The sequence below is a fragment of the Phaethon aethereus genome (genome assembly GCF_964289735.1).
Source record: "Phaethon aethereus genome assembly, chromosome: 15".
Taxonomy (NCBI): Eukaryota; Metazoa; Chordata; class Aves; order Phaethontiformes; family Phaethontidae; genus Phaethon; species Phaethon aethereus.
In genome coordinates, this window is record NC_138591.1 from 8,706,665 (window position 1) to 8,729,339 (window position 22,675).

Genomic DNA, 22,675 nt, shown 5'->3' on the forward strand with positions numbered 1-22,675 from the left:
GTAAGTCCCACCTTCTCTTGTAGAGATGCATTAAAGCAAGAATCATCCCCCTTTCCCTGTATAATACTAAATCCCTTTTGGTTTAATACCACATCTGCTAAAGCCATCTAGTAGGATACCTGTAACAGTAATAAGCATTTTTTTCTTTCAAGAGAGAAAACACTTTTTTCAGATTAACATTGTTTTAAAATAGAGATTTGAAATTTAACCTAAACAACTATACAGACTATGCACCTTACAACGTATTGTTACCATCTTTATGAACTACAGACACAAAGCTATAACCATAACATGGTCCAGAACAACCCCACTGCTACATTAACATCCTGTGGCATGTTACAGAACTACTGCGCTTTCCAAACACCTAACCGAGCCTTGTCTATTCTCATCTGCACTACGGACTGGCAAGAAAACAGGTTTAGTGAGTCAAGGTAACAGTTCTGATAAAAAACAAGATTAAAAAACCTAGAAATGTCTTAACTCACTGGCTACCTTTGACAAACCCAGTCCTACCAAGTACAGATCTTCTAATGAGAAGCCTTTACTTCAGGTCCCTTCCAGTGCATCACTACCGCAAACAGCGTGGCACAAATCACATCCAGTTTGCTTGCAAGCACAGCTGGGATAACGCGCTGCATTAGCCAGAGAGTGTTAGAAAGCAATGGTGCAAGACTCATGAAGCAAATGGGAGAGTTCATCTGCACCAGCTCAGAGTCCAAAGCATTTGAGACTCAAAACCTTGTGCAAGGAAACACACTGCGGCTTCAAACAAACAGCTTTTAGAGTTGCAAGCAGCAAAGCACAGAAATGACCCTTCTGAGTCAAGTCCACCCTTCTGCCAAACATGCAAAAAAATACTGTATTAGCAGTAGCCAAAACACAAGGGTGTAAAAGGACAAAAAAGGAACTTTCAAGATAACTTTAAAATGTCCTTCCATTGCCGTTAATTGCTGTTATTTCAACTGGCTTTAAATACACTGAACGATTAACTATCACTAACTTTTAGTAAGCATTTGCTCAGTACTCCGCGTTGTTAATCAACCCCATGCCTTATGCATATTGAGGCATTTGAAAAGTTATCCAAATATGAACAGTCCCGAAGGCCCCTACAGGCTGTCGCCCTGTACTCGCTAACCCTCAGCCGCCTGCGGTCCACAGGCGGGCGGCCCCTTCCCCGCCGTCCGCGCCCCACACACCAGCACCCTTCTCTTCTTGGGCTGTTCTACAGCGAGAAACAGGATTTCGGGACTTTTACACTGGGCGTGCCCTAAAATTGATTGCACTGTCCTGGAAGCAGCTATGGATGAAACTATTATCTCCAGGCGTGAATGCAGGATTGTTGCCCAATATAAAAATAGCAGGTTATTTTTAGGTCACCGCAGAAGCTCACGGCTTGGCCGCCGGGCTTTTACAGGCTCTAACCGCCAAGTTGTTCACCATTTTCTGTCATTAAAAACGCCCATTCCGCCCTCCGCACTTCACCCCGCGAGCAGCCTACCGACAGCTTTCGCGGGCCCGACCCCCGCGCGTGCCGGCCCCCACACCGCGAAGGCACCTACCGGGTTGGCGCAGCGCAGACCCGCCGCCCCAGCCAGTGCAGAGCAATGCCGCCGCCACCGCGCCGCCGCCGCCCAGCCCACGGCAGGCGGGCGCGCAGCCGCCCTGCTGAGGGAAGGCGGCGGCGGCGCCGCCCCTCACCTCCCGCGCTGCCGCCTCGCGCCGCCTTCCCGCCCACCGCGGCGGCGGGCGGCGCCTCACGCTCGCAGCCTCAGAGGGGGCTGACAGGGGAGCGTTACAGACGCTTCATTGCTGTGAGGAAAACATTGAAAATGTAAGGCGAAAGCCCCCGATTAGCACTGCTAGGTGTTAGAGACGGGGAATCCCGGGCGAGAGAGAGAGCAGGAGGGAAAGCGGCTGTGCTGGAAACCCGCAAGAAGCCAGGTCTCCTGAGTGCTGCTCACGGGAGCTGCATCCGAGTTCCCTTTCGTTTCTGCTTCCTTTGGGTTTGGAGCCAAAAGGTGGGTTTCCCAGGGCAGGTGCTCCCACGGGAAGGGGCCCACTAAACAGCAGCTCCCCCCAAGGACCCCAGCCCTGGGGGAAGGCAAGGAGCAGACATAGGCAGTGACTGTGGGGGCTCTGTACACTTCAGTTTGGCCTTTTTAGCTAAATTGCACAGCACTGCATTTCACCATGAGAAATGGTGGAAGTATGCACCAAATTCCAGGTTCCAAAGGCTTCAGGTTTCCTCAAATCACCCACATTTGCTTTCTTCCTAAAACATTGGCTTTCTGGGTTGAAAACGCCCTTGTTTAAGCTTTTCCTCACGCTAGAACTTGTGGAAAATTTAAACAAAATGCCTTATCCTTTCATGAGTTACATGGAAATTAATGTAAATGGGTTCTGGCTTAATTGTATTACTTGGCAGCCTGCAAAAAATACGTTCCTTTTACTGTTGTTGAATCTTGTATTCATGTAAATAATCCTCATTAGTGCTTCTTCCTGTAAGCAGAGGGTTACAAAACCAAGACAGATGTGAGTATGTCCTTCATGAAGATGGATGGTCTCTTTCAGCATCACAGACAGAACAATGCACAATCCCTGCTCTCTCCAAAGAGGGAGGCAACACAGAGAAATGCTGCTGCAATGCTAGTGCTGAGGTAATCTTCAGGAGGAAGACTACTAATATTTCAGTAAAAACACACAAAGCAGATGCTCTGACTCTCTGCCAGAAACACCCGTCTACTACCACCATAACTTACATAAATTAAACTGCAGTTTTAACTTGGGGACTGGAGGGAGCAGCACGTGCATGCAGGCACACTGCCTGCGATATGAAGGTATCTGTAATTTTGGCAACAATTTCCAGCACTATGCTGAGGATGCAGCTCTCATTTGAGAACGTAAAGCGGAGACTTGACTGAGCCCCTGTTTCATGCTGCTTCCTACAGGCACATTGCTTGGTAGCCTCAAACTCCTGCAGAGTTTAAGCTCAAACACATGTACAACATTTGTGGATTGTGCAGAAAACCCCTGAGGTCCTATTCATCTCCCAGCTGCAAATCACTGTTGTAAATATTAACAACTATCAAAAACTGAGTGTTTTTGCCCCATCAGCACCAGAGTGTGTGTCTCCCCATTTCTCATCCTGCGGGCAACCCAGATGAGCACCGTGGGGAGAGCAGCATCCAGCAGGGCTGCCATCGGGATGCCTCACAGCAGGGCCTGGGAAGAGGGCAGACTCGTCAAATTACTTCTGAAGGCCTGGTGGAAGCCAGATGCCTCGTTCCCACTGCGTGAAAATGTGTTGGTAATGGTTAAAAAAACCTCCACCATCTGCTATTGTAGGCTACTGATAACGGTGGAATACTGCTACCGGTGTGATATGTGAGCACAACTGAACAAGTCACAAGAGTAGCTGCCATTAAACTCATAAATATGCAGCATCATTTTGGGCCAAAAGGGACCCAGTGGCATATGGCTATATTTTGCTATATATCCTTGTGGAGAGTGTTCTGCGGTTTTAGGAACACAGTTAGGTAATACCGTCTCAAGCTATGCATTTCTCATGCTTTTAAATAAGTCAGCTCTGGTACCTTGATGCAAGGGTGTACTTATTTTCAGATTTAACTCTGGGCCTTCTCTGTAACATTTTCTTAAAAGAACAATCGGTGATGATGAAAAAGTGTTTGATAAAACACTAAAGATGTATACTGAAATATTAGATACTAGCCCAGTCATGCTGCATCTTCTAGTTTTAGTTTTATATATAGATGTTACCTATTATATCCTTAACACTTAAGGGGTTTGACTCACATTTATTTTTTATTTGAAAATATTAAAAAATAAATTAAAAAATTAAGTCTATTATGCTACTCTTTAATTTAGTGTGCTCAGCAAGGCATATATATTTTTCCAAGAGCACTGAAGCTTGTAGAGTTCCAGTATGCTTGTGTTAAATGGGGTTGTTCAGAAATTGCTGTTCTAGGGAACTGTCATTTTTGAAAGGGACAAGGAAAGCACACCCCAGATAATATTAACTTTCAGAGCAATTTTGTTTTGCATTAATTTTAAATTCTAGATGAAAAACTGCCTGTAAATAAATTCATTCTCTCAGCAATTTGTGCCTGCCTACTCCTATGACAGTCCTCTCTTGTAAGGTAAACCCAGTTGGTCATAAACCTCACTTCACCCATATGGTAGGTGCATATAACATACACGCATAAACTTCCTGGAGCACCAGTGCATGACTTCCTACGGGAAAAAGAGCAAGGGTATTTATCATTGCTCTGTATTGTTTTAATTGCACAGCATTTAGTCCTGATATTTTTAGCTCTGTCCACAAAAGTAATTAATATAAATTCCTCCTGCAGACCTCCCAGAATAAGAGAATTCTGTCTACTCACCAGTGGCAGCTTGAATTTGGCTCCGGTTCCCAAACCTAGCTCCCTCATGGAGGTGGACAGGAAAAGCAGCTGCTTACACCATGCCCGAGCTCAGCAGCAGCAGGTAAGCAAGGCACCAACGCTGCAGGACAAGCAGCTGTGTATGGACAGCCCTGGCCACCAGCTGCACTTTGTACCAGCCTCTACAGCTCCATGTCGAGCATCACCGAGATAAAGGCAGCCAAGGGCCTCCCAATTTGGGTGGGAATGGTTCAGCTGGAGAAACACTGTGAAGCCAAGTCAGCAGCTGGCTGGCAAGGTCACCAGCCCCACAGCGTGCTGGCAGCTCTGGGGTGTGCAGCTCCGCGGGCAGCACGCAGTGGGCCGGGAGGATACACTTGCGCCGAGAGAAGCTGGGAGAGAAGCCAGTTCCTGGCTGTGGGGCAGGAGACAGACAGGACCCTTCTCCTGGCAGGGAGGTGGGCGCAGACCTGCTCTTGCACTGCAAAGGCACCTACTGCCCTCGTCCCTGCCTGGCCACGGCAAGGAGATCCTTGGGGTGGCATATCCGCGCCGCCGGGCAAAGCCCGGTGGAGGACAAGCTGGCGCTCCACCGCTGTCGCGGTGGGGAACAGGCCCCCGGGGCAGGGCCTTGCTGATGTGCCGGCCTATGCCTCCCGCGGACAAAGGGCCCCGCGGGAGCCGGGTGCCGAGGCCCGGGGGCTGGCCGGGCCCCGCGGGCGGGAGGGATGCCGCGCTCCGGCCTCCCCAGGCGGCGGCCGTAGGTCGGGGGTCAGCGCGGGCGGCGCCCAGGCCACGTGTGCAGCCAGCGCCGGGCGCGCGGCAGCGGCGCCACCTGTCGGACGCGCGCCGCCCGCCCCGGCCGCGGGGAGGGTGCGTGGCCTGTGGCGGGGGACGGGCGCTGTGGCGGGGTCTGCGCCCCAGCGGCGGCCCCGGCCGCGGAGCCTTTCGCCGGAGAGCGAGTAGGCCGTGCCCGCTGCAGCATTGGCGGTGCCGGGGGAGGGAGAGCGCCGGCCGGCCGCGGCGCAGGGCGTTGGGGTAGCGCAGACACAGGTGGGCAGTGTGTAGGGGTGGGGAGAGCGGCGGCGCCGCCCCCCTGAAAGAGGCCTGGCGGGCGGCTGAGCAGTCAGGCGGTAGCGTGGCCGAGTGGTCTAAGGCGCTGGATTTAGGCTCCAGTCATTTCGATGGCGTGGGTTCGAATCCCACCGCTGCCAAGGTGTTTTTTGGTCCCCGCTGCGACGGCGGCTCCTTTTCGCCGCCAGGTTAGCGAGGCCGCGTTGGCGGCGAGCGCGGGCGGCCCGGAGGCGGTACGGCCTGGCCTTCACCGGGCATGGCGCACCGCGGCGGCGCTGGGGGGTTGCCAGTCATGCTCATCAAAGTGGAATTATAGAAGGTAGTGGTTTGTACCGAGGAAAGAGGTTTTGCTTCCTTGCGTGTCTCTTGGCTTAAAAATAAAATCAGAAGTTCTCATTTTGCCACGCTGGCCTTCCCGGGCTGCGGGTGGCTGACTGCACCCTCAACACTCAGGCCCTGCACTGGGCCTTTGCTGCCTGCCTTAGATTGAGGCAACTGAGGTGAGGTGTAGGCGCTCTCACCTCTCCTGAATTCTCAAATCCCTCTGTGATTACCCCGCTGCCCCAACCTTGATTGCTCTAGATCTCCTGTCTCAGCCCTAGTCCTGCCTCCTTTCCCAAGCTCGCTCTTTCTGCTTGCATCGTGGGCTTGACTATTCCCTCCCCATGTTACAGGCTGGAAAAGGTGCAGAGGGGAGGGGGATTTCTGTGATAAATAGCCATCATGAGTGGTGGATGGGAGGGAGTGGGGCCTTCCAGACCCTCTGCTTTTTAGGCCCATTTTACCTGAACAGTAATTCAAAAAGCACATTGTTCACTAGTTACTGCAGGGTTTTGCTCAGTACAACTGCTGTACTTCAGAAATTAGGTGAAAAAGCACAGTTGTACCTAAAGTTGAGCTGCTAAGCAACTGAACTTGGTTGGTTGGTTGTCCTTGATAACTACAGGAGGTAAAGGAAGCAGTACAAAGATTAGTGCAATCTTTGCAATCTCTACGGTGACATAAATGCACTTAACTAATGTAACTTAGTTAATAACTTCCAATTTAACTAAAATACGCAGTTTTGACTGGTGGAAAACCATACCTGCACGTACCCCCTAAGCCTGCAAACTGCCACGAGGTGCTGTCACAGATGGCTCTGCACCCTAGGGGTAGTGTGGGGAGCAGTTTCTGGAACAGTGTACACAGAGTCACAGGACTGACTTCAGCAAAGTTTCAAGTACACTTTTATTTTCCTTCATATGCAGTGATACAGGTAATTCATAAAAGAAATTCACACAGTGTGAACTCTCTCTGTATGGCTGGTATGTGTTATTTACGGTAATCTGTTCTGTCCGTCCCTTTGCTTGTTCCTCAGTTGCCCAATGGAGCAGCGAGCCATGGCAGCAGCTGTGGTCAATCTTTCTCCTTATTTTAGCCCTTTTTCTTCACTGGTGAAGCACTGCAGGCTGACTGTAGCTCTTGTTCTGTCTGCAGCTTCAGCAACCAATTTGGAAAGGTTTTTTTTTGGTGTGAAATAAACAGATGCAACAATCTTGACTCCAGTGTGTTTCAGTGATTTGGCTGTAATTGTTTACTGTGTGTTTTAATTTCTCAAGTACAGCTACTGATATGTTACAATTTTGGTTTTAGATCTAAAAATAACTGCCTGTTTTTGGGGCCAGTAACTATTGAGATTAAAATGATCCACATCATAGCAGTACTGTGACTGAGTACATGCAGTTCATGCAAGTCAGTGTTGTGTTTCTTTAAAAAAATGCAAAACTGAAAGGCCATCAAATCGTAAAGAAAGATAGATCAAACTTAAACTGACAATTAAAGAAAGCAAAACTTTGAGGGACATGTGATGATTCTGCACTTCTGGTCTTGTTTTAATGTAATGGTCCACAGAATCAGCAAATGCAAACTTTTCTGGGCTGTACCCTAGTTGAATCCGTGCCTTGTCTATTCGAAATGTATGAGTTGTAGAAATGTTCTGTACCTATAGGGCAAAAGATTCAACATACAAAGATATGAATACATAGCAAATTGTAACAAAGTCTGTAAATGGTAGGAAAAACACAGTTAAAGGAAATGTAAAACAAACACAACCCCCACAACATTATCTCAATGTCCTATTGACATGTCATGTTATCTTTATAAATTGTTCACTCAAAAGGAGAACCTTGAAAGCATAAAGAGGCAGTAAAAGCTGCAGAGCAGAATCTCCTCATCTTGAAAACATCCATTAAAAATATTTTGTACTCTTGTTTATGTGCCTAAGGAAGCAGATAAAAGCCATCTCTTAGGTGCCTAAATATCTTCAGAAATTAGGGCCCAGCTGACCAGCCAAAGCTGTACAGGATACTGGGCCTTGGAAGGAAGGAGCTGAAGCAGCCTCTCCCAGACTGCGAGCATAAGCTCGTATCTTTTAAAAGATTATGGTAACAAGCATAATACATTGCCTAAAATGTACAACACATATATTTGTCCTGGAAACCGGAGGCTGAAGTAGTACCGGATGGTTTTTACTTTCTACTGACTTAATCTTAAATTGTACCTCAGTATTAACGTGTATGTAAGCATCCCGTGAGAATTAAGGGGAGTTTACAAACAGACTTTACCTCATTTCTGGTCAGCAGTGGGGACAGTTCAAGAAATGGCTTCAGCATCATATGGAGGTATTCCATTATCATGGCTGCATAAAAAAAAGATTTCTACTTGAAGTAAGAATAGTAAATGGCTATGCCATTATGATTTTGGCATATCTCGCACTGTATATTATAGTGAAGGATAATCACATGCTTAAGAGCTCAGGGCACCATTACTAACATCAACAGGACTAATTACTCACAAGGGGTTGGATTTAATCTTAGTTCTCCAGTCAGCTTGAATTAGGGCACTTTTGTGAAAAGGGTTTGGAGGGTTGGTGACAGGTCTAGTGAAAAGATAATGAGACTTCATAAAAAATGTGGTAACAACAAAATACTCAAAGTTGGAGACTATCTTGGCTGCACATGGGGGTTGATTCTGGAGAGAGCATGGGATACAGAAGAGCAAGACATTTAGCCATGCAGCAAAGCAGGTACTGTTTGGCGTATTTCAGGAAGTAATGGATTTTTAAATTTAAATTTTCATATTTATACAATTAACTCCACAAAGTTATACATCTGTGAAGTCCACATAAATCCTGTTTTTGTGGGACTTAAATAACAGATCCTTCTGGTTTCAACACACTGCATAGAGCTGAACTTCACCCCTAACTGCAGCACACTAGATGAGCCCACTGTATATTATTTTTATACATGAAACTGAAAATTGTGGGCAAATAAGAAAACCCCAAACCATTATTCTGGGCTCACAGCCCAGAAAGCCAACTGTATCCTGGGCTGCATCCAAAGCAGCATGGCCAGCAGGTCGAGGGAGGTGATTCTGCCCCTCTAACTCTGCTCTGGTGAGACTCCACCTGCAGTGCTGTGTCCAGCTCTGGAGCCCTCAGCACAGGAAAGACATGGACCTGTTGGAATGGGGCCAGAGGAGGCCACCAAAATGATTGGAGGGCTGGAACACCTCTCCTATGAGGACAGGCTGGGAGACGGGGTTGTTGAGCCTGGAGAAAAGAAGGCTCCAGGGAGATCTTGTAGCAGCCTTCCAGCACCTGACGGGGGCCTACAAGAAAGCTGGAGAGGGACTTTTTAGCAGGGCCTGTAGCGATAGGACAAGGGGTAATGGCTTTAAACTGGAAAAGGGTAGATTTAGATTAGCTATCAGGAAGATGAAGGTGGTGAGGCATTGCAACAGGTTGCCCAGAGAAGTTGTGGATGTCCCATTCCTGGAAGTGTTGAAGGCCAGGTTGGATGGGGCTTTGAACAACCTGGTCTGGTGAAAGGTGTCCCTACCCATGGCTGAGGGGTTAGAACTAGATCATCTGTAGGGTCCCTTCCAGCCCAAACCATTCTGTGATTCTATGATTATATTACAATTAGGAATGAGGGTAATGTGGAGAGGAAAGAGAAATATTGATAAAATATTTTTACCTGATGCATAAACGAAGGAAGTAGGAATACGTATCCGTGGTTTACTGCAACCTAATCTTTCAAACTGAAAGAAATTTAAAAAACTGAAACCTCAAACCAGTTTTAAAGTTCAATACAGAAGATATTTGTGGAAATATTTACTGATAAAACAGAAAAATTAATCATTGCTGTTACTATTTGAGTTTTCATTTTTCAGGGGATTCCAGTTAAATGTCACAGGCAAACTCTGTAATTTTCAAGGGGCAGTCTTAAAAAGAGGAAATAAAAAGTTTATAATAATCGATCAAAATGTCATGGTGGGCTGATACCTAATTTAACACTGTGACATTTATGGTTTTGAGCCCATCGTTAACAACAAAATGATCATTTGAAAATAATGTCTATTACAGATTAATAATTAGGATTTATATTTTTTGTCTACCCAAAATAGCCACCATTAACAGATGCATGCCCAAGAAATGAAGATAATGGCAACTCAAAAGAGGATACTGGTTTAGATGGTTCTTTGGTCTCAGTGAAGACAGTTGCTTTAATGTAATATTTTAGGTAGGCTTTGTTACAGCACTAGTCACACTGAACTTCAAGCAGGAATTAAAGCCACACTCAGAACAGAACCCTTATACCCAAAGCAAACATACTAAATGTAACACGCACACAAAAGCTGGAGTTGCATACAGTCAAAGAAATTAATGTGTTTGGAGATAAAATATGTATTGTACGTACAAGTGGAGTTAACCATTCAAAAAGGTTGAATTTTTCACCGTCGTTAATGAAATATACCTGACCACTCTGTTAAAGAGGTAGAGACAAGTTAGTAAAAATAATACTGCATATATATTGACTTCTTTTTCTCACTCCTTACGAATAGCTTAAAAATAATACAGCAATATATAATATGTACATACAAGCTAAGAAACTATCTACATGTGTTTCAATCACTTGCACTAATGTGTGCAATGAAATGGGTGGACAAGTGGTTTATGTGATTAACATGCTTTGGTATAATTAATTTATTATGGATGTGCCTATATTGAATGGCTACGCTGACTACACAGAGATTACCATATGCTTTAAGGGTAGTGCTTCTAGGTCAAAAAACTGTGTTTACAGGGAGGAAAACAGTTGCAAGTATTTTTGAAATCAATGAACCCAAACAAAATGTGCTTTTATTTGCATATGGTATGGGAAGAACTGATTATCACAGTTCAGAACATTAAGTCTGGATCTATATATAGGGGAACAGGGGATAAATCTTCCTGAACTTCCAATTTAATTTCCAACATAGCAAACATTCTTTGCTCAATTTCCAGAAATGGCAAATATTATATTACAAAAATGCAAAGGTGGAGATATTCCTATCTGAATATTCCAACTGAATATTCCAACTCCTAACACACTGCACAGCCAATGCTGCCAGGTCCCACACTGTTCATAGCACCATTTGTCAATTAAAACCAGAGACAACAACATAATGTAGAGGACCATAACACATACATTAATTACTGCTGGTACAGTAGTTACTGTAGTACAGGATACAGTGGCAGGATCCACTGTCGAAAACTGTGGTGCTTTTATTGTTTACTTACAGCTATGTAGTTCTTTTCAGGGGTGAGAGCTTCAGCAGCTAGAATTTGAGCTTGTACAAGATTCTCTGCATGCACCCAGTTCATTTTAGCAGATGGATCCCCAAACTTGAAGCTAAGAAGCCCTCTCTCAATATTCTTCTGTAGACATAAACAAACGTGAAACCAAAGCAAAATGGGTTTTAAAATGAGGCACAGTGCACTTTATTGTCCAGGTAAATGTAGGTTTGTCTCTACTTAAAAAAATTACATTAATCAATTAAAAAGAATCAAGAGACGTGCAGAGAGTTCTAAAAATATTGCTCATGCGGAAGGATCAAAGAACATATTGAATACAGTATGTCCTGAATTTACAAAAAATACAAGTCTCTTCTAAGGATAAGTAAAATACTATATGGAAAAGTAAGGTACAGTTCTGAATGGATCAAAAGTATTCACAAAATTGGATCAAATTTAACAAATAGCTTTGGCTGGGAAAAAATGGAAGGTAATGCTAGGTGTCACATTTTTCATTTAACAGGTACCTTTCAGAAACTGCAAAATGTGACAGTTAGATCATGCCTTAAAATGGGCTTATAATAAATAAACTTAAAATCTTAAATGGAAATTTAAAAAGACTGGGTTTTTTTTTTTTTGAGGCATAAAGAAAACTTCTCAGTTTTAACTAAAAAGACATTTTTCATTCTTAAAAATTATTTTATTTAGAAGATGATGAAGTGTATTTTGGCTGACTTCAGTATAATTCCCTACCTCAGCCACAAACCAAAAATATTTATTATGTAGTAAGCTTGAATCTGTTCTTTCCTCAAAGCTGTGTGTAACTTTCTATTGCACTGATGTTTTAAAATAACTGACTCATGTAATTCTACAGGGATCATATTCTAAAAACTGTACTAGTCCTACAATGTAAAAGACAGCCAGTGAAAAAGAGTAAAACATGAGCACCTCAGCTGTTAGCTCTTTAGTAACCTATCGTACCAGAAGGTGCTTCTGGCTCCTTGACTTGTTTCATTGGATAGTGAAAGCTGTTAATAGTTGAGACTAGAAATAAGATATTTTGCCCTATCTCTTTTCATTAATATTTTAAACCATTTGGTGTAAGTTGCATGCAAACAGACATTTGAAATGCCGTAGATTGGCCTGAATCTTACACTTATAGTAAGCATTAAATTATAAAGCTGGACTTACATGTGATTGTATTTTAAAAAAAGGCTTCTTTAATGTACTATACATTCTTTACAGATATAATATAGTGCTTGTTAACAAAAGTGGTAATATCGTCAGCAGACAATTGAATTATTGAATTGCTGCCCAATAAGAAGGCCAGTCAATTTATCACACAAATAAGTGATGCTCTCGTATATCCTAGAAAATTCTGCTGATTAAAAAAATTAAAATACATACTGCTAGCCTTGGCAAGTGTCTTTGCTCTTCTGGTCCATAGATTCCTGGTGGGCGAAGAACACATGTATAGAGTATTCCGCCTTCTAGAAGAATTGATAAGACCATTCTTAAGTGACTTTCACATGACTACATTGTATCTTTGTTTGTACAAACCAAAGACTGTGGTAGCAGAAAATAAATTAACTTCACCATCTTAAAAAGTAATATGTACCAAAAGGTGTTGAATTACTAGTTGGATATTAAGTTGGCAGAATCAGAACATGCAAAATAGCAAGATAAGATTCAGAGGAGTCGGGCCAGCACAGTCGCATTCCTAGAAATTACAAGATATTTCAAAACCTCTTCCTAACCAGGCCTTTGTCTCTGTGCCAAAGCAGTCAATGAATGTGCCAACCGTGGCGGTGGTGCTTGCTGAAGTGAGCAAGTTACTGGTAGGGAAGTGGAATGAAACCAACTCATCTCATACAAAATTATTGATGGGAAACAGTGACTCACTAGCAGTACAAGATAGAGCCGAAAGGTTCTCAACAGCAGGCACAGCCAGCTCCCACTAGAACTGCTGTAGAAGCTCTTGACAATTTCAGTGGGAGAAAGTAAGGACCACAATAAAAATCCAATCACTTCCCAAATATATCAGTTGGCTGGTTCATCATCTGCTAATAACTGTTCTTAATAGTACTTGAACACATGCAAAATACTCAATCCTGCTATGGCACAGGATCAAAATGGGATGTTTGGAACACTGACTGGTTCTAATTTAATTGACAAATGCAGAACTGTGTATTGCTCCTAAAATTAAGAAGGTCTTTGATGTGAAGAGCTGCTGAGGAAATAAGGAAAAAAACCTTTGTTTTTTAAACAAAAAATAATCATATTGGGATGGAATGCCCATATCTTGATATCTCTTTTAGCACTCTGCAAGTATCAAGTGAAGAGAGTCTTTTTGTAAGTTGTCTACAGCTAAATTTAGCTCAGTATCACTTAGTCACATAGAATCATGTTGCACTTTACATTAATTTGTTTTGCACTGGCAGTTATAGTATCTCACAGGTGAGCTTAAGTATTCAAGTGTATAACTGGCTTCCTCAACATGGAAAACTTTGGAAAGCACTAATAAATAATTGCAGGCCGTAGTATCAGGTGGCTTCTTCAGATTTTAATATATAATTTGGGGTGGGGAGGTGTATAACAGTTTAATCAGCGTTCATGCTTCACTTGTGTTGCATAATACAGTGACATTAAACACTTGTTTTTATTTAATTTATAGCTGTCTTCATCTTTTCAATTAACATACTGAACTCGCTGCTACCATGCTAAAACCTTTTACGGACACTGTGTGAATGTAAAAACAAATAAAGTGATTTTTAAGTGAAAATCTTTTCTTTTGTGAGAGGGGGGTAGATGATTTGATTTCATAATTGCTGGAAAATCATGTCCACTAGGGGTTCATACAGGTTATAGGATTTTAGTGAGGAACAAGAAGAGGAAAAGTAAATTCTACTATGAATTCATGCTAAGACAAAAAGTACCTGCTAGTGGAGTTCCATTAGCTGCTAGCACCATTTGTTCTGCAATTGATTTGGTTCTGGAATAATGATCAACATGCTACAGAGAAAAAGAAAATATGTTTTTATCTGTTCTTGAAAAGACAGGACAGAGGGGAATCTCTTCTCTACTAGTTTTTGCTTTGCAGATGGCAAAAAATACCTCAAAATACAGAAGCTGTGGGGTATTATCTTAGGATAAAACACATGCCTATTGCTAAGGTAAGGAAGCATTTTTGTTTATGCAAATCCAGTTAATTAATTTCAGCACATTTGAGAAACAATAAATATATGTATGCTTTGAATGCTGCCAAGAATGTAATTGATCATTACTTTGTAATCTGGATTTCTTTTTCAGGTAATGGAAAAGTCAAAAGCCAAATTCTGAAAACATTACAATTGGTCTGAATTATCCTTTTCACTTTCTTGTGGCACTGTCCCAGAGAAAATATTATTTGAAATATTATTCAAAATATTGTTCAATAGTTTCTCTATATTCTCTACTTCTTGAAAGACTGTGAAGTACTTAACGGAGAGGGGAGGGACACAAAAATCCACTGTATATGCAAAGCAACCAGAAGTACTTTCTCCTTTTTAAGTGCAAGAAAACCATCTAAAAATAGGCCCCTTTTCCACCTCAGCTCTACATTTTATACATGTCATCTTCAATAAGGGAGAAACAGAAAAATCGTGTAAATAATAAATGGCTAAAGAGGCACCAATCCCTATGTCCAGGTGGAATTTCATTAATATTAATGGGACACTGTATGAGTTATTTTCCAAAACCAAGGCCTTGATAGGAAACAAGGAAATATATACTGCCATGTAGATAAACCTGATGTGTCAAGGTTATGAACAGCATCTACAAAGAGTGTAAAGAGTTTTCTTCTTTCTTGGCACTGGATTCTGGCATCAGGCAAAGCATGGTCACAAAAACTCCAGGCTTTTTAGAAACAAAGTAAACAAAGAGGAAACATGAAGATATAGTACAACCAAAATACCTTTTCAACTGGAAAGTATGTCACAGTTTCCTCATCACCATCTTCAATAGGAAGCCCTCCAAACACCACGTTTACTGTACTGGTGTATATCAGTCTAGCGATGTTCCTTTGTTTGCAGGCTGTGGCAATGTATAAAGTAAATTAGTTTAGTGGAAGATGAAACAATATGGAAAAAAAGTTTGTATGACTTTTTTCTGAGAAACTGTCAAATCTTAAAAGAGCAAGTCCTTCCAGTTAATGATTGAGTGATTTAAAATGCAAAACATATTTAAAGGGAAGACATCAGTGTAGAACCAAGTGCTTTATAATCTGGCACATCCGAATTCGGATGGTGCAAGCCAACACTGTGCCTCTGGGAGGGCTGCTGCCAGCCCACTGAGATGGGCTGTAGCTCTGGCCAGGCAGGTGGCCAGAAGCCCTTCTGCTTCAGGGGCTGCCCGCTGCAGCACAAGCGATTAGGTAGCAACGAGGTTTGCTGCTGCAAAATACACATGGAAATAGGTAACACCTTACATGGATACAGATTCTGACATCAGGTCAAACATGGTTACGAAAAGCTGACGTAGTTGAACTGCAGTGCTGGCTTTCGTATCACACCCCGTAAGAGAATCGAGCATAAAAAACTGCAATGACATGTTCCCTTATCTTCTGCCAAAAATGTATTTGGTAAAAAATAGCACGTGCCAAAAAAGCCAACTGCCTTTTTCTAAGTGGTATTATATTTTGATATGCTCTACTAAGACCCCATGGCAAGGTCAGATACATACCATCAATGATGAATCTTGTTCCATGAATGTTTACAGTTTCAATCTCTTCTCTGTGCAACTAGGAAAATAAAGAAATTGCACATTTTTGAATAATAATAATATATTTTAAATTCAATTAATAGAGGGATGTTATAAATGTCCCCAAATAAATGTAATCAATTTAGTGCTTTGATTATAAAGAAGATCATTTAGACTGCTGTTGCAGGCTTCAAGAAGTCAAATAATTATTTTTAAACTGTGCCTGTATTCTTCTTGTATTTTTACAGACTAGCCTGAAGCAAAGAGAATGCTTTGGTGCTTCTGACCATACAACATTCCAATTATTATACATCTTGCAGCAATAAGTTAAATATCCACGTCTCAGTAGCACTTCAGTGACCAGCTGCCACTACCCAAAGCAATTCCAAGTATGCATTGCTCAACTGCAATCATCTTTGAATGAGCTGTTCTACCCAGCTAAGACAATGACTGAAGTTCCTTTTATTAAATAAAGTAAGAAAGGCCGTGTGTGTCTTTGTAACTTTAATCATAAAAATTGTGCCTTGGAGTCCTACATCAAGTACATCCTTACAGCTTTTTACCTCATGGCAAACAATTACAACGTGAAATACAGCCCAGTGTTACAATCCAGATACATAAAATGATTTACAATTTAGTTCAGGTTTCATTCCTCCCAGTGACCTCACAGCTAGGGCTTCCATGTGAAAGGTTCAGGGAAAGATCAGGGGTTTGGAGGCAACCTGCCTCCCTTGTCTTTCCTTTTGTCCTCACGCTATTTCGGAACTCTTCAATGCCTTTTCCAACTCAAAAGCCCTCCCAGGGTGCAGGTAGAGCCTTTAATGGGAAGGAAATAATTTCACAACTAGGAAGACAGTTCTGTAAGTATCTGCTTGCAACTAGCACACCAGTTTGCACGGAGCAATTTCCAAAACAGCTTGGACATGGATTCAGGCGCTCAGGATAATTGGAAGAGATAAAAATCTAACATGCAGTGTTACAGCATCAAGTCTTTCATCTTCAGTGTGGACAGGCACACAGAAAAAAAGAAAACTATTCGGACTCACTTGCTCTCTTCCTGACATTCCATATGAAGCTACATGAAACACACAGTCAGCCCCTTCACAGGCTGCAAATATGGCATCATAATCCCTGACATCTGCCTGTAATACATATGAAAAGATATTTGGACTTGAAATCAAAGCTGCAGGTTAGCATTTGTCATATAGTGGGCTAGTACGGAGGGAACGCATATATATAATTGTACTTACTTGTACATCCTGGGATGGAAAACTAGGCCCATTTCAGTACTTGCTGATAATCACACTTTTCTTCCATAGAACTCAAAGGACTTTAAAAACATTCATTAAGCTCATAATACCCCTCTGTTCATTCTATGGGTGCTTAATCGAAGGCACACATGCGGGCAGTCACTGGGTCCTGAGGAGTACTTCAGAGTCAGGAGGCGAACCAGGTACTCTGTGCTATGCATTACAGGTTTCATGGTTTACCTTATTTCAGATGTACTAAAATCAGTTGACCAAAAATCATGTGAGATATTCACACAGTTTAAAAGGTTATTGAAATTTGCAATAATTTGCAATTAGGTATTTGGATTCTGTGAAAACTAGTAAGACGTTATGGAAAAGGGAAATGAACTAAATTTGATTGTTGTGAAAATATAATTTACCATACCTGGATACACACTACTCCATTGGGAATTTCCCAGATAGGCTTGTGTATGTCATATAGAACAACCGAAGCTCCTGCGTCGGCAAGAGCACATCCCAGCTTGTATCCAAAGTAGCCCCCGCCTCCTGTCACCACGGCTCTCATACTTTTTTCATTCAGTGCTCCAGCATTGCTGTTCACTTTGGAGTTAGAGGTTTGGTGCCAGGACTTTGCTACCCCACTTGGTGTAAGTTTTCTGTCAGTGAAATACTGCCTTCTGTTACCAGACACATGTGACAGTTTCTCCTCCATGTTGAAAATTGCTCCATAGTGCTCCTGGATGCAGACGATTCCAGCGAGTTTCATGTTAACCAGCTCTGTTCACAGCAGCAAAGTTTTACTGTAATGCAACCTGTTTAAGAGAGATAAGGACAAAAGCAAAAGACTAGCTACAAAATTTCCAGATTTCAAAGATTTCTTTTAAAAGACCCATTTCAATTTTCTGCTTAGACTGTTTAAGAGTTTGTTTAATCATAATTTTTACATTTTACAAATATTTGAAATGTCTGCATACCATATTAAATACAGCATCCGGAAAACAAATAACAAAGTTTGCATGTTTTGGACTAAATACTTATTTGCAAATAGTATCCAGAATAATAAAGAAAAAAAAAAAATCCCTAATGCAGAAAACATTAATTCAAATGTTTTTGACAAATGGGTCAAAACTACAATAATGGTACAGACCATAATTTTTTATTAGCAGAAGAGAAATTGCTGCCTATGTGAAATGCCTCTCCTTGTCTTAGTTCAATTCCTTCGGGTCTGCGTCACAAGCTCAAAGATGGCCTTTAGGGGTGAGGTGGGATATAGGGCTGTACCTGAATTTGAAATCTTGAACTGCCAGGAAAACACTAAAGATGAACAAGTTGCATTTAAGCTTCTGTGCTTAACAAACAAGCAAGCAGGGCCAAGCAAAACAGCAGCAGAGCAAAACTTCCCCAGAGCGAAATAAATCTTTAATGCTGCTTCTACTTGTCCCTGGTTTATCACACAGACCGGTATCTGAGAAAGTGGTGTTTTCGACTCCTTTCTAAGTAGCGGCAGCTGAATGCAAATTAAGAGTACACTGCGTTTTTATCGTTGGCAGTGGATGGGGTGGAGATACTCGAGAAGGAAAGAGGAATGCCTGATGCTTACTATAGATCTTTAGAAGGTGTTTCAGAGAACAAGGCTATCAAACTCTCACTTTCCAGGGGAACTAGAATAAAATAATTCCCATGTGACAGAAGGGGTCAATGAGCATATTAAGAAAAAATAGTGAATCATTTATGTCTTAAACATGGGGGTTCTTTCCCATCTATGCCCTGGTCAAGGGCAGGAGGGCATGTCCTGGCTGGGCACTCAACTCCACCACCCCCCACTGCCCTGCCACCAGGCATGGCCCAGTGGGTCCTGGGCCAGTGGCCCCGTCCGCCTGGCCGGCCATCTGTGGCACCGGGTGGCCCCGCACATGGGCTCCACCAGGCTCCCTGGGGTCCCGCAGCACCCCCATGTGTCCCCACCCATCCTGTGGCACCTCTTGCAGCATCTTAGGGATCCCACCATCCTGGGGTATTGATCATCCCACAGCATCCCATGGGGGCTCTTACCTCCATGTGTCTTCATACAGCCGCGACCACTGGGCGAAAGCATCCCTTGTGGCTAGGGCTCCATCCACACTGAGATACCTGTTGAACAGGTTGTTCAGGAAAAACTCACCATCTCTTGATTACGGTTGGACAGTCGGTGGCAGGACATGGCTCAGAGAGAAGCAAAGCATCAGAAACACCTGCAAAACAGCCAGAACCCCCAAAGAGGAAACACAATCATAAACAAATAAGCACTAAGGTCCCTGCCCTCCTGAGCTGGCAGTGGGTCTCTGTCTGGCTCCGTGCTCACTCATGCTTGGGAGGATGAGAAAAGGGTCAGGAGCTGCAGAATTTCAGAGTTACCCATGCCAGGCAAAAATTAAACTTTGAACACGTCTACCTCTTCCATTATAGCTGTGCCATGCCTGAATGTTCATATTAAATTTTAATCATTTAAAGACACACTTGCAATTGTGTTAGAGCATAAGTAACTCAAACAATAGACAGCTTTAACTAAGGCTCAGTACAGACTGGCAGAAATGAGACAGCTGGCTATTCCAGACTGATACTAACAGTTGTCTTAAAACTTCAAATACTGGATTTGTAACAATGATAAATCAATTGAACGAAGCCAGTCAGCATTCATCAGTACTGGTAAAACTGATGTAAAAAGCATCTTACCTGAAACAAGAAATCAGAGGTGTGGCGTTACAGGACTGGAATGGTGGGACTCCACAGGGACTTGCACCCGCAAAGCCAGGGAATTCCTCGGTTAGTCCTTACTGCGGAGCCTCCGGAAAGAGGCCACAGCCTGCACTTCTCACTGGGCTGCGCTCGGCTGCCCGGCATTGCTTCTGAGAAGTGTTGGTGTAACCCGGGGTGCGGTCCTGAGCTATTAGTCTACTAAAAGCAATATATGAAAGATTCATAAATAACTGATTTAAAAGCAAATTAAATGTTTGCATACGGTTAAAATGCTCACGCTGGGAAGTAACTTTACGCTTGTGGTTTTCTAGTCTGCATTTCTAGGGAAACAAGGCTTACGCAGTGCCTCCTGCAGCGCTTGCTTGTCTGCCAGCTGCACCTCTGTATTGATAAATTGTGAACTTGACTGTTTTTAATCAAACTTGGATAAAGGTCTCGTATATGCTGAGTTTCTTTAAGTTTCCTGACAACACGTAGTCAGGAATAGGAGAGGGCTGAGCAGTGCCCCTGCTAAGGGAAGATGTACAGTGTGAGCTCAGTTTTTATGGACAAGGACAATCTCCAAATGCAAATCAGTACGAGACCAGGCTTTACTGCTTTCACTGCACACAGAACTATTTGTTTAAGAAAAGAGAAAAAAAAAAAAAGAGCTAAACAAATCTTTGTTAACATAAGCTGCAGGGACAATTGTGGTTTCTCACATATTTTCCTGTCACTGTGTATTGTCTTCTACCTGTACCATTTTATTCTCGTTGGGTTGCTGTTAGCTCCCTTGTGGACCCTGTAAATTTAAAGATCTGATGAAAGAGTCTCCATAAACTTACTGGTCTTAAAAATCCTGTAAAATGCTAACACAAGGGCAAAATACAAACACACAAACACAGAGTGGGGATGGCAGAGCTTTTCCATCACTCTCTTCTGTGACGCACCCGGCCAAGTCCAGCTCTCCTGATCCATGCAGGGTACAAGAGAGGGAGCAGCTGCTCCCCGGTGAGAGCACAGCCGGTCCTCAACAAAATCCTTGCGACAGGTGACCTTATGAAAAGCCATCTGGGCTACATGTAGCACACACATACATGCAGCACACACCCATACATGTAGCACACACATACATGTAGCACACACCCATACATGCAGCACACACCCATACATGCAGCACACACCCATACATGTAGCACACACATACATGCAGCACACACCCATACATGCAGCACACACCCATACATGTAGCACACACATACATGTAGCACACACCCATACATGCAGCACACACCCATACATGTAGCACACACATACATGTAGCACACACCCATACATGTAGCACACACCCATACATGCAGCACACACCCATACATGTAGCACACACATACATGCAGCACACACCCATACATGCAGCACACACCCATACATGCAGCACACACCCATACATGTAGCACACCCATACATGTAGCACACACCCATACATGTAGCACACACCCATACATGCAGCACACACCCATACATGCAGCACACACACATACATGCAGCACACACCCATACATGCAGCACACACCCATACATGCAGCACACACACATACATGTAGCACACACCCATACATGCAGCACACACACATACATGCAGCACACACCCATACATGTAGCACACACCCATACATGCAGCACACACCCATACATGTAGCACACACCCATACATGCAGCACACACATACATGCAGCACACACCCATACATGTAGCACACCCATACATGCAGCACACACACATACATGCAGCACACACCCATACATGCAGCACACACTCATACATGCAGCACACACACATACATGCAGCACACACCCATACATGCAGCACACACCCATACATGTAGCACACACCCATACATGCAGCACACACACATACATGCAGCACACACCCATACATGTAGCACACACCCATACATGCAGCACACACACATACATGCAGCACACACACATACATGCAGCACGTGTGGCTCAGGCAGTACAATCCACCCGAGAGGCAACGAACGCAAGTCTTAGGAAGGGGGAAAAGAGAGAGGTTATGAACTCACTCAGGTGTTAGTGCATGGCTCGCCTGCTCCCCCTGAAGTGGCGATTCGCTGAGCGGGGTGTGCCAGCACCGGTACAGGATTACGGATAGCACAACCTGGCTTCGTTTACAAGGCGTGGCAGCGGTAACAGCTTGCTGAACTCCGAGGTCTTACGTGCCATCCCTCCCCCTTCCCACAGACTCCTTAAAAACAGTATTGGGTTCAGTTATTTATTGTTGCATTGAAAGGATATTATTTGATTTACAAACACACATAATGTTATTTATTACATTTTTACAAAGCTTTTGAACAATAAAACTATTTTACATAAACATGACTTTCAGTCCTCTCACCACCTGTTATTTATAAATATTTACTTGTCGTATTTTTGTACTATTTCCCAGGTCTTCGTTATTCCTCATACTAACATACAGCAGCTGTAGCAGTGGCTTCATCAGAGGAATTGCTTAGTCAATCTTTTCTTCATTGGAGCTACTGGACTTGTTACAGCACCGCAGTCCTACAATGGTTCCTCTTCTTCCAACTTCTCACCCTCCTAAATTACCATTTTTTGGAAATCATTCTCAGCATGAAGCAATCCATTAATGAAGATCCATTAAAACTATTCCTGCACCTCTTAGCGGTGACCTCCGTTGACTTTGTGACCCTGCACTGTCCTTTGGGAAGATTTCCTGATGTGTCCTGTGTTTTCACTTTTGTGGGTTTTCTTTTTTTTTTTAAAACGAAATCAGAGAGATGTCATCATCATAATAATAATAATGAAGTCCATTGTGACTGAGGAATGTACTATGACCAGATCATGAATATTCAGAAA

At 43.1% G+C, this 22,675-nt stretch overlaps 1 protein-coding gene across 1 annotated transcript; it reads right to left on the bottom strand.

The window, feature by feature from the left end:
- Positions 1 to 7,209: 7,209 nt before the first annotated feature.
- LOC309410468 (putative short-chain dehydrogenase/reductase family 42E member 2) lies at positions 7,210 to 18,461 on the bottom strand (the record flags this gene model as incomplete). Its single annotated transcript, XM_082006856.1, has 11 exons — positions 17,485 to 18,461; positions 16,857 to 16,952; positions 15,793 to 15,850; positions 15,026 to 15,144; positions 14,010 to 14,085; positions 12,481 to 12,563; positions 11,080 to 11,217; positions 10,217 to 10,282; positions 9,494 to 9,557; positions 8,081 to 8,154; positions 7,210 to 7,458 (listed from the first exon to the last, which is right to left on the bottom strand). Exons 1-11 carry the CDS (start codon positions 17,824 to 17,826, stop codon positions 7,210 to 7,212), a joined length of 1,365 nt encoding a protein of 454 aa, XP_081862982.1. The 5' UTR covers positions 17,827 to 18,461.
- Between the last annotated feature and the right edge of the window lie 4,214 nt (positions 18,462 to 22,675).